Source organism: Pongo pygmaeus, chromosome 2 (genome assembly GCF_028885625.2).
Source record: "Pongo pygmaeus isolate AG05252 chromosome 2, NHGRI_mPonPyg2-v2.0_pri, whole genome shotgun sequence".
In the NCBI taxonomy this organism is placed as follows: domain Eukaryota; kingdom Metazoa; phylum Chordata; class Mammalia; order Primates; family Hominidae; genus Pongo; species Pongo pygmaeus.
In genome coordinates, this window is record NC_085930.1 from 103,886,004 (window position 1) to 103,898,485 (window position 12,482).

The window sequence follows — 12,482 nt, forward strand, 5'->3', positions numbered from 1 at the left end:
AGCTGGAAGTAGTGGGAAATAGGGAGTGACTGCTAATGATGATGGTTTTGATTTTGGGGTCATGAAATGTTCTGAAAATTAGGTAGTGGTGATATTTTACAATCTTGTGAATCCACTAAAAAACCACAGAATTGTAAAAAATAAAAAAAAATAATAGAATTATGAGCCAGGCATGTTGTCTCACTCCTGTAATCCCAGCACTTTAGGAGGCCGAGGCAGGTGGATCACCTGAGGTCAGGAGTTCGAGACCAGCCTGACCAACATGGTGAAACTCCATCTCTAGTAAATACAAAAAATTAGCCAGGTGTGGTGGCACGGGCCTGTAATCCCAGCTACTTGGGAGGCTGAGGCAGGAGAATCACTTGAACCCAGGAGGTGGATGTTGCAGTGAGCTGAGATTACACCACTGCACTCCAGCCTGGGCAACAAGAGCGAAAACTCCGTCTCAAGAAAAAAAGGTTTCAGTAAGATGCTTTGTGACTTCACTTAGAAGCTGACATTGGGAATTTCCTTAGATGTGACAGTACATAGTTCATCTGTGATATCAGATCAGTTCACCAATACGTGCTACATACCTGTGCCCCTGAAGCTTTGTAAAGGCCTAGGACATTCCAGTTCTCCTCACTCAGTTTGGTGAACAAGGACACGCCCATGTCAAGTACAGTACCCCATGAGACACTGGCTGAGTGAGTTATGTGTCATTTCCCATGTCCTCTTCAGTCAGCAGATCCTCTTTGGCCAGGTCTGCATCTTTCATGCAAGGAGAGAGCTTCATCCACTTCTTAGTAAGCAGGGTCTTCAAATGTCAAACGTTCTTTGGACAGATGGCTTCCAGTCCACAGAAGCACTTCTAGTGCTTCCCCTTCACTCCCCAAGAGGGTGCTTCTTGACTAATGACTGTGAGACCTAACTTGGTCATTCAAGTGAGAAAGAATGTTCCCCAAGTCTATAGCTGACAATTGATGGTTCTCTCTGAACAGTGCTTTAGGGTCGGCTTTTCCCCTCATTCTTTTTAGAGGCAAGGTCTTGCTCTGTCACCCAGGCTAGAGTGCAGAGGCACCATCAGTGACTCACTGCAGCCTTGAATACTGGGCTCAAGCCATCCTATCCCTCTCACCTCAGCCTCCCAAGTAGCTGGGACTACAGGTGCACACCACTGCACTCAGCTAATTTTTAAATTTTTTGTAGAGATAGGGTCTCACTTTGTTGCCCGGGGTGGTCTCAAACTCCTGGCTTCAAGCAGTCCTCCCACCTTGGCCTCCCAAAGCGTGAAGATTATAGGCATGAGCCACTGCACCCAGTCTAAAGTGGGCTTTTTTTTATTGTCCTCCAAAGGTACAGAGGTTGCTTCATGAGTCATCTGGTGAAAAGGTATAGAATAACATCACCTAGAATAACATCACTGTCTGCCTGTGTCCAGGTTCAAGGTCCTGCTCTGAAGGTGACAGCTCTACCTGTACTGACCAAACCTCTGTCTGGCCTGTTAGCAGAGAGACTGTCATTCCAGGGGTGGGGCTTGTTTCTTCACAGAGCCAGGGCTGCAACACCGAGGGTGTGATACCAAGTACCGTGGGGGCTTCATCCAGATGCAGAGAACTTCTTTGGGTTTACATGGCAAATAAGTCAACCTTTCTGTTTCCTAAAGGGTTTCACAAAAAAAGGCATCTTTGAATGGCCTCAGCAGTGCTCTCATCAGAAGAAAGTAAGGGTTTTATCATTCCAAGAGGCACTAGTGGGCTCCTCTACTTTCAGTTAGGTGGAAATGGGGTCTCTGCCACTACCTTTTCACCAGTGTTGCACAGCTGACCCTTGGGGAGGGTCAGCATTTCCAGCACACAGCAGCCCTGGTGTTAGCTTGAATCTGTGCGACTTATGCCACACAGTTAGAGGAGAGGCCTGCAGTTCTGGAGAGGAGAGTGGCATTTGAAGTTGCTGGGCGACAGAGTGAGACGCTGTCTCAAAAAAAAAAAAAAAAAAAAAAGAAATTACTGTAATGTTCCACCTCTGCTCTGAGCTGCAGGCTTGCTCTGTAATTTGCAGGGCACATGGCTTCACCAGTAGTTTGGTTTTCTTGGCCTTTCAGTATGATAGACAGTATTGTTGGTTACTTCAAGCAAAGATTTTTATGTTGGGGCATAATGAAATTGTTGGCAAAGTTCCAGTATTTTCAGTTGAAGTTGCTTTCTCACAAAAACTCCTTTGTGGTTTTATTTATTTTATTTTATTATTTATTTATTTTTAAGACATGGTCTGTCTGTTTCCCAGGCTGGAGTGTAGTGGCATGATCATGGTTCAGTGCATCCTCAGCCACCTGGGCTCAGGTGATCCTCCCACCTTAGCCTCCCACGTAGCTAGCTGGCTGGAACTACAGGCACATGCCACCATGCCCAGCTAATTTTTAAGTTTTTTGTAGAGATGGAGTTTTGACATGTTGCCCAGGCTGGTCTTGAATACCTGGGCTCAAGTGATCCTCCCACCTTGGCCTCCCGAAGTGTTGGGATTATAGTTGTGACCCACGGTGCCTGGCCTTGACTTATTTTAGAAATAAAATTTCCTTCCTTGGCTGGGCGTGGTTCGGTAGCATTAAGGACATTCACATTGTTGTGCAACTGACTTCCCATTCCTCCTTCCCCCAGCCCATGGCAACCACTTTTCTAGTTTCTGTCTTAATGGATTTGCAGTTACCTCACATGAGTAGACTCATGCAATATTTATCCTTTTGTGTCTGGCTTATTTCACTTAGCAAAATGTTTTCAAGTTCATATATGTTGTAGCATGTATAGGAATTTCATTCCTTTTTATTGCTGAATAATATTCCATTGTATGTATATCCCACATTCTGCTTATCTGTTCATCTATTGATGGATGCTTGGTTGTTTCTTCCTTTTGTTTATTGTGAGTAGTGCTGCTGTGAATGTTGACGTCAAGTGTCTGTTTGGATCCTTGTCATTTCTTTTGGGTGTATACCTAGGAATGCAATTGCTGAGTTATATATAAATCTGTGTTTAACTTTTTGAGAAACCACCAAACTGTTTGGTGGCTGCATCATTTTACATTCCCACCAGCAGTGTACGAGAGTTCTAATTTCTTCACATACTGGACACTTGCTCCACTTTCTTCTTTGATAGTAGCCATCCTAATGGATGTGAAGTAGTAATTTTCGTCACATAATTTGACAAAAATGTTATTTTTCAGATAGTTTTAAGAGACATAAGATAGTTTTAAGAGACATAGGAAGAACACTACTCATAACATTTACTCATTTTTATTGGCTCATGGGACCTTCATGCAACCCATTAGCAGGGTGTGTGGGTCTGTCATTGTGGACAGATCTGTGCCCTGTGCAGAGCGGGACGCCAGAGGATAACTTGCCTGAGTTTCTTAGTGATGTGTATGTTCTTCCTTCTTAGCTCACAGGAGGCAAAGAGTCCGAAGGTGGAGCTGCACAGCCACTCAGAGGTCCCTTTCCAGATGCTAGATGGCAACAGTGGCTTGAGTTCTGAGAAGATCAGCCACAACCCCTGGAGCCTGCGTTGTCACAAGCAGCAGCTGAGCCGCATGCGCTCCGAGTCCAAGGACCGAAAGCTCTACAGTATCCTCATTGCCCCTCCTTCAGGAGTGTCTACTGGGTCCATAGGTCGTGTGTTGGGGCACCATTCTGCCTATGGCTGAGGTCTTTGTCTAGGGTCCCTCTTTGGTTTAATCTCCCTTTTTCATGGACTCCTCTTCCTATGTTTACTTTCATCAACATGTTTTTTTTCCTGCCTTTTGGATTTGGTAAGGCTGAAGCTTAAAACTTGGCAGTCTAGAACAGTGTTGTCTGATAGGACTGTCTGTAATTCTGTGTGCTTTTCAGTATGGTAGCCACTGGCCACACTGAGTGGCTAAAATGTGGCTACTGTGACTAAGGCAGTTAATTTAAATTTTATTTTATTAATTAAAATTTAAATCATCACATGTGGCTAGTGGTACTATATTGATCATATCCACAATCAGAGATCTGTGTATGTGCCTGTGTGCGCTTGTGTGTATGTGTGTAGTTTTCCCCTCCCAAACGATTAATAGTTTAAAGGTGATATATTTGACTTTGGTGAGATTTTTATCTGATGATAAACACGATAAAATAGATTTAAAATGTTAAAGATAGCTGGGCGTGGTGGCTCACACCTGTAATCCCAGCACTTTGGGAGGCTGAGGCAGGGGGATCACTTGAGACCAGGTGTTTGAAACCAGCCTGGGTAACATAGTGAGACTTCATCTCTACAAAAAATAAAAAAATTAGCTGGATGTGGTGATGTGTGCTTGTAGTAGTCCCAGCTCTGAGGTGGGAGGATTGCTTGAGCCCAGGAAGTCGAGACTGCAGTGGGCCATGATTGCACCACTACATTCTAGCTTCTAGCCTGGGCAACACAGCAAGACCCTGTCTCATCTCCAGAAAAGACAAAAAAGTATTATGGCATGGGAATTCCTTTTTTTTTTTTTTTTTTTTTTTTTTTTTTGAGACAGAGTCTCACTCTGTTACCCCGGCCAAAGTGCAGTGGCGCGATCTTTGCTCACTGCAACCTCCGCCTCCCGGGTTCAAGAGATTCTCATGCCTTAGCCACCCCAGTAGCTGGGATTACAGGTGTGCGCCACCATGCCCAGCCAATTTTTGTATTTTTAGTGGAGACAGGGTTTCATCATGTTGGCCAGGCTAGTCTCGAACTCCTGACCTCAAGTGATCCGCCTGCCTTGGCCTCCCAAAGTGCTGGGATTACAGGCATGAGCTACCACACCCAGCCTAGAATGGGAATTCTTAAAATTATTAGTGTTTTGAAGTAGTAGACAAATAACAACTGATTATTCTAAGAAACTGAGGGAAAGTGTGCTGAACCTTTTGTACATAGTTAATTTTCACAGCAATCTTTTGAGGAAGGAACTGTCATCATTCCCATGTTATAGATGAGGAAATGGAAGCACAGAGGGATTAAGTGTTGTGCCTAGAGGTAGTGAGTGGTCAAGGCAGGATTCCAGAGCCCATGCTTCCAGGGTGTTGAGATATTTCTGCAGCCTCCTTCATATTTTACCATCACATGTTTATAGGTAATAGCAGGCAACAGAATTGATTCAGGCCAAATTTAAAAGTTACTTTCAAAAGAATGAAATGTTCATCATCACAGTGATGCTGAGTGTCTGTCCTCTAAGATGCGATTGCTCTGTAGCACCCAGAGATGGATTTGAGGCCTGGGCTGTGAGACCCAGTGACTTTTGGCAGGCATATGATAAGTCTGTACCTTTACACAAAAGTTCAAAGATAAGATTGTTGCAAATAGCATATATTGGAATGAAGACGTGTATGTAAATGCCAGGGAGTTAGGACCATAGATCGTTTTGAGCAGAAGGTTATAGAACTATTAAGGGATAAATTTATATTTTATATATAAATATATTTATATATATAAATTTGAAACCAGTGAACGAGATCTCTCTCTCTCATTCACTGGTTTCAAATTTAGTGAGAAATGGCAAGACAGAAATATAAATCCAGGCTCATGCCTGTAATCCCAGCACTTTGGGAGGCTGAGGTGGGCGGATCACTTGAGGTCAGGAGTTTGAGACCAGCCTGGTGAAACCCCGTCTCTACTAAAAATACAAAAAATTGGCTGGGCGTGGTAGCTCACACCTGTAATCCCAGCACTTTGGGAGGCCGAGGCCGGCAGATCACCTGAGGTTGGGAGTTTGAGACCAGCCTGACCAACATGGAGAAACCCCGTCTGTACACAAAATTAGTCAGGTGTAGTGGTGCATGCCTGTAATCCTAGCTACTAGGGAGGCTGAGGCAGGAGAATCATTTGAACTCAAGAGGCAGAGGTTGCGGTGAGCCAAGATTGCGCCATTGCACTCCAGCCTAGGCAACAAGAGTGAAACTCCATCTCAAAAAAAAAATAATACAAAAAATTAGTCGGGCATGGTGGCATGCGCCTGTAGTTCAGCTACTTGGGAGGCTAAGGCAGGAGGATCACTTGAACCTGGGAGGCAGAGGTTGCAGTGAGCTGAAATTGTGCTACTGCACTCCAGCCTGGGCAAAGGAGGCAAGACTGCATCCTAAAAAAAAAGAAAAGAAATGTAAATCCAGCTTTTTCTAAAGATTCCTATTTGGGAATGTTAGAATCTGGTTTCCTTATTTTTGTAATAGTGCTACCAAGATGTCTTCCTTATTTCTTAGGCCTGAGCGAGGTGCTGGCTTGAGTGGGGCCTTGGTTCACTGATGGTGAGGGATGTATCCAAATCTTTAGTTTGCATATTGCCTGCAAGATAGGTCTAAAGATAACATAGGCTGGGTGTGGTGGCCCACATCTGTTATCTCAGCACTTTTGGAGGCCAAGGTGGGAAGATCACTTGAGGCTAGGAGTTCAAGACCAGCCTGGACAACATAGTGAGACCTTGTCTCTAAAAAAACATTAAAAATTAGGTAGGCGGCTGGGCGCGGTGGCTCATGCCTGTAATCCCAGCACTTTGGGAGGCCGAGGTGGGCAGATCACCTGGAGTCAAGAGTTCCAGACCAGTCTGGCCAACATGGTAAAATGCTGTTCTACTCAAAATACAAAAAATTAGCTGGAGGTGGTGGCAGACACCTGTAGTCTCAGCTACTTGGGAGGCTGAGGCAGGAGAATGGCTTGAACCCAGGAGGCAGAGGTTGCAATGAGCTGAGATTGCACCACTGCACTCCAGCCTGGGTGACAGAGCAAGACTCTGTCTCAAAAAAAATAATAATTAAAAGAAAAATTAGGCATGCCTGTAGTCCTAGCTGTTCCAGAGGCTGAGGGTGGGAGGATCTCTTGAGCCCAGGTGGTCAGTGCTGCAGTGAGCTCTGGATCCAGCCACTGCACTCCAGCCTGGGCAACAGAGCGAGACTCTGTCTCAAAATAAATAAATAAATAAATAAATAAATAAATAAATAAATAATAAGGCTGGGCACAGTAGCTCTCGCCTGTAATCCCAGCACTTTGGGAGGCCAAGGCGGGCAGATCACTTGAGGTTGGGGGAGTTCAAGACCAACCGGACCAACATGGAAAAACCCCGTCTCTACTAAAAATACAAAATTAGCCAGGCATGGTGGCACATGCCTGTGATCCTGGCTACCGGGAGGCTGAGGCAGGAGAATCACTTGAACCCGGGAGGCGGAGGTTGTGGTGAGCCGAGATAGTGCCATTGCACTCCAGCCTGGGCAACAAAAGCGAAACTCCGTCTCAAAAAAAAAATAAAATAAAAAATAACAAAAATAAATCAACATAAAAGTACCCTAGAGCTTAGGTTAAAAAACCAAAAAACAACAACAAAAAGGGATGTGGTATATACATACAATGGAAAATTATTTAGCCAGAAAAAGGAATGAAATTTTGATACATGCTTACAACATAAATGAATCTTGAATACATTCTGCTGAGTGAAATAAGCCAGACATTTAAAATGACAAATACTGTATAATTCCACTTATGAGATACTCAGGAAAGGTAAATTTATAGAGACAGAGAGTAGACTAGAGGTTCCCAGGGGCTGGGAGGAGGGAAAATTAGGAGTCACTGTTCAGTGCTATTTAATGGGTACAAGCAGGAAAATGGCTTGAACCCCCTGAGGCAGAGGTTGCAGTGAGCCGAGATGGCGCCATTGCATTCCAGCCTGGGTGACAGAACGAGACTCCATCTAAAAAAAAAAAAATTAGGCATGCCTGTAGTCCTAGTTGTTCCTGAGGGTGAGAGGATCTCTTTTCATTTTGAGAAGATGAAAACGTTCTAGCTGGGCGCGGTGGCTCACACCTGTAATCCCAGCACTTTGGGAGGCTGAGGCAGGCGAATCACAAGGTCAGGAGTTCGAGACCAGCCTGGCCAAGATGATGAATACCTGTCTCTACTAAAAATACAAAAAATGAGCCGGGTGTAGTGGCGGGCACCTGTAATCTCAGCTACTCGGGCGGCTGAGGCAGGAGAATAGCTTGAACCTGGGATGCAGAGGTTGCAGTTAGCCGAGATCACTCCACGGCACTCCAGCCTGGGCAACAGAGCGAGACTCCGTCTCAAAAAAAAAAGAAAAGTTCTAGAGATAGATGGTTGTGATGGTTATACAACAAAGTAAATGTACTTCATGCCACTGAGTTGTACACTTAAAAATGGCTGAAGTAAATTTTATGTATATTTTACCACAGTTTTTATTGGTTAAGAAGTAATAAGCCAGTGGTGTGAAACCCACATTTGAGAGTTTCTGAGACAAGTACATACTGCATTAGGTAAAAGCCACCTTTTATAGAAAAACTGGGTTGTGCTTTCCTGGCTGGGGCTGATGGTGAGTGTGGTTGTCATTCTCCTTGACCGTGGCCCAGAGTTCCTCCTGCTTGAGAACGTGGTGCACCACTTCAAGTACCCCTGCGTGTTGGACCTGAAGATGGGCACGCGGCAGCATGGCGATGACGCGTCAGCTGAGAAGGCAGCCCGACAGATGCGGAAATGCGAGCAGAGCACATCAGCCACATTGGGCGTCAGGGTCTGCGGCATGCAGGTGAGTTACCTCTGCTCAGAGCCTAGGTGCTGCCACTTGCATGATTTGGGTTGTGCTCATACCTGCCTGCCATCTAGGCCAAGTGTGTCCTCCTGAGCCCTTCTGTCCTTACCTGTTGACTTTGATATGGGCCTCAGGTGCAGGACCACTGTGAGAGTCTGCTGCCTCGACACTGGGACAAGTAAGACTCTTGCCTGTCAATAAGATGTTCCGATGTTGGAGGAGGGCTCCAAAGCTGGGGGCAGGGAACCCGTAGGCCTGGTATTGCTTTCTCTTGGTTCTGCAATGGGAAAACCCAGGGTGAATGTGGCCTGCCTGGTTCCACTTAGATAGGTGAGCAGAAAAGCTCAGGTTGGTCAAAGTGCCTTCCAGACAGTGTTTGCCCAGGGCACTGTGAGCTCTTCAGACTTCCCTGGCACTCACCCTATCTGTCTCCTGGGGTTTCAGGTGTACCAGCTGGACACAGGGCATTACCTCTGCAGGAACAAGTACTATGGCCGTGGGCTCTCCATTGAAGGCTTCCGCAATGCCCTCTATCAATATCTGCACAATGGCCTGGACCTGCGACGTGACCTGTTTGAGCCTATCCTGAGCAAACTGCGGGGCCTGAAAGCTGTGCTGGAGCGGCAGGCCTCTTACCGCTTCTACTCCAGTTCCCTGCTTGTCATCTATGATGGCAAGGAGTGCCGGGCTGAGTCCTGCCTGGACCGCCGGTCTGAGATGCGTCTCAAGCACCTGGACATGGTGCTCCCTGAGGTGGCGTCATCCTGTGGCCCCAGCACCAGCCCCAGCAACACCAGCCCCGAGGCGGGTCTCTCGTCTCAGCCCAAGGTGGATGTCCGCATGATTGACTTTGCACACAGCACATTCAAGGGCTTCCGGGATGACCCCACCGTGCATGATGGGCCGGACAGAGGCTACGTGTTTGGCCTGGAGAACCTCATCAGCATCATGGAACAGATGCGGGACGAGAACCAGTAGGCCCTGTTCTGGGCCCCCAGAACCCCTTCCTCTCCACCACAGGCAGGGACCATTGTCTTGAACTTGCCGTGAGGACACACAGACTTGCTTTTAAAGGGTTATATTTCTCTTTGGTGTAAACTAAAAGAAATGTTTTTAGCTGTAGCCTGGAATCCATATATATAAAGTGAAGGAGGGCAGACCACACGCCCTCTCAGCCAGGCTCCTCAGCTTTGTGGCTCTGACTGGTGTGTCCAGGCTGCCTTAGGAAGGAAGAGGTGCTCCTGGTGGGCTTGGCAGCAGGGACAGGGTGCCCTTGGACATTGGTTTCTCTTGTCTAGATCTTTGAGATCTGTGGCTGCAGGGCCCTGCTGATTGTAAGGTAAAGCCCTGGGCTGGTGCAGGGCCCCTCCATGCCCACTCTTCCCTTGTTCCCCAGAAGTAGAGGGCTCTGGATGCCCATTTCTTGGGGGCTTTCCAGTGTTACGCTGTGGGTGTCAGCTAGCTCTTTAATAGGTGCCCTCAGGGCACCACAGGGCTGACTGCACAAAGCTGGACCCATCCTTGGGTCTGACCTTAGCATGGGGCTAGATTAATGAAGCTGGGCTGAGGCCAACTTATGGCAGAGGGCGGGGCCTGGGTTCCCCAGGCACCTGTTGGCACGTGACAGGTTGGCACCTGTCCTATTCCTGAAACAGCCAGCGTCTCTCACCAAGTTCCCTTGCCTAAGAAGGCCACTCCCTCCTACCCCACTGAAGTGGGGGATAGTCGGTGTCCTAGCAGGCCTCAGGGCCTCTGGTGGCTCTGGCCCAGACAGTATTTGCAGTTCTTGTGCTATGGGTGGGAGTCTTCTTCCTCAAGTTTAGGCAGCTGTGCTGCTGCTCGATGGGCTGCTCCTCCCAGGGCTCAAGGGCTGTGGTCCGCTCAGGGTCTCATTTCCCCAGGCCAAGTTCAAGGCAGCAGCCCTTTGTGCGGCGCTCTTGGCCCTGGGCCTGGAGGGAGAACTTTAAGCTTTTTTGCTCACAGGGACGTGGTATGGGCCCTGGGTGCAGGTGCCCACATTCTGCTAATGAGAGCTTTGTCTGATCAGTCCTGGGTCCATCAATTTGTCCATGTGTCTGGCTGCCAGCCCCTGTCCCTTGGGATCCTTCCGCTGGGGTGTAGCCTTGTTCATTAGTGTATACTCATTCCTTCATGTTTTCCTCAGCAGAACACTCCCACTTCTGAGGTGAGCTTTTGCCCCGTGCCCTTCCTCCACAGGTGTTGCCTTTTTATAAAGACCGGATAGCAGAATAAATTGGTGTTTCCCTGTTGACCCAGCACCATTTCTGTGGGCCTAGAATATGGCCCTCAACACTGACAGTGGGGCAGTGAGGGCTTGAAGAGTGACCCTTCCTTTCTCATGGTTTTAGTCATTTTGGCTGCCAGCCCTTAATGGCACAGATCTGCTGGTTCTAACACACATGGCCAGGAGGTGACACCGATTTCAGCCATTGCCAAGGTTAGCACCCTGTCCTTTGAGCCTAGGGCCACTGTTCATTGTCACTTTAGGCAAGGCCCTGTTTGGCTTTAAAGGTAAGCCTGCCAGCTGTGAGAAGCCTTGGTAACTGATGGACTCATTTCCTGGTCCTTAGAGATGCAGCCTCTTAAGGGCTCCTTGATGGATGCCATCTCTCCTAGCCCCCGGCCCTGGTGCCACTGGTGGGCAGGTTCCCATTCTTTGGGGCTGGGAGGGACAGCTTGCCTGTTTCTGGTCACAAATTACGGTCTTCTCTCCTGTACCATTCTGTGGCTTCAGCCATGGGGGCAGTAGCCCTTCATTAGTGTAGACAGTCATTTCCTGGTAGGGTGGAGGGTAAGACATAGGGTCTGGAGCTGTTTGGGACCTTTTGGGGATGTCCTGTGCCTCCCAGATTCCTAGATTCTGGGAGGGAGAGGCTGCCGCATTCTGCTGCTCCTCACAGCGAGCAAAGCTGCACCCACTTACATTCAGTATTTTACTGGCACTACAAAGAGTGGGAAGGCCTGGGATTTGCTGCTGCTCCCTTAGAGCAGGGCCCCTCTTTTCAGCACTTTGGACACCTGGAGACCCAGCCCTGTTATTTAATGGTAGTGGGCAAGTGTGTGTGCATACTGTCTGCCACTGCTTTCTCCCTGCCCCATGCCAGAGAGCCCTGTCCCTGCCAGGCCCTGCCTTCTTAGCCCCAACTTGGGACCAAAGTGCAACATGGGATCATGGGTTGGGGTGCTCAGGTGAGCCCTCTCTATAGTGCTTCCCTGGGCCAAGCTGACACCAGCCCCTGAGGGTGGGGTGGGACGGGTGGTGCTTAAAAGAGGAAAGGGACCAGTGTAGCAACTTGCCAGGGACCCCACCCCTCCCTCTCTGGGCCTGTGCAATGGGCATGGGGATTCCCATCAAGGGGCCTGGCACCTGTGCTAGTTACGTAGCCGCTGCTCACGCGCTCACTCCTGACCACATGCACGTTCCCTAGATGCAGACTGCTTTGAACTTTAAAGCTGTACAATTTGGTTATGTTTGTGCTGACTTAAAAAATATTTTAATGAGGAAAAAATAATGGAGAACCCTGGGAAGGACCTGGTTCTTTGCTTCTCGGGGAACTGTAAGCCCTCGCGTTCTGGGAATCGCTCTCTCCTGCTCTTTCCTGGAAGCTAAGCCTCTCCCCACCGTCCGAGGCACCGCCCGAGGCCTGCGCCCGTGGCTCCCGCCGCAGTTGTGTTTGCTTTGGACCTTGCGTGCGGGGGAGGGGGTGCTCGGTCCGAGCCCGCTCCTTTCTGTACACCTAGCGCTGCCCGCCCCGCTTGTGTCTGAGGTCGTGTATGTCAAAAATAAAGCCGCTAGAAACGGAGGCGAGTCTGTCTTTGTGAAAATCCCGTGGCCCGGGAGCCTTCCCTGGTCACCCTTCCTCGGGGCGGGGCCGGCGGCTGCTGGACCGCGCGAAGCAGGGAACAAGGCCTCGCCCTTGGCGCCA

At 48.4% G+C, this 12,482-nt stretch overlaps 1 protein-coding gene across 3 annotated transcripts in view; it reads left to right on the plus strand.

The window, feature by feature from the left end:
- Positions 1-12,359, plus strand: part of IP6K1 (inositol hexakisphosphate kinase 1) — a 68,532-nt gene extending 56,173 nt beyond the window's left edge. For all 3 annotated transcript variants that reach the window (XM_054481995.2, XM_063661152.1, XM_063661153.1), the window contains 3 exons: positions 3,411-3,592; positions 8,357-8,532; positions 8,980-12,359. In XM_054481995.2, coding sequence (XP_054337970.1) covers positions 3,411-3,592; positions 8,357-8,532; positions 8,980-9,513 — 892 coding nt within the window. In that variant the 3' untranslated portion in view covers positions 9,514-12,359. The remainder of the gene's footprint in view (positions 1-3,410; positions 3,593-8,356; positions 8,533-8,979) is intronic.
- Positions 12,360-12,482: the final 123 nt, after the last annotated feature.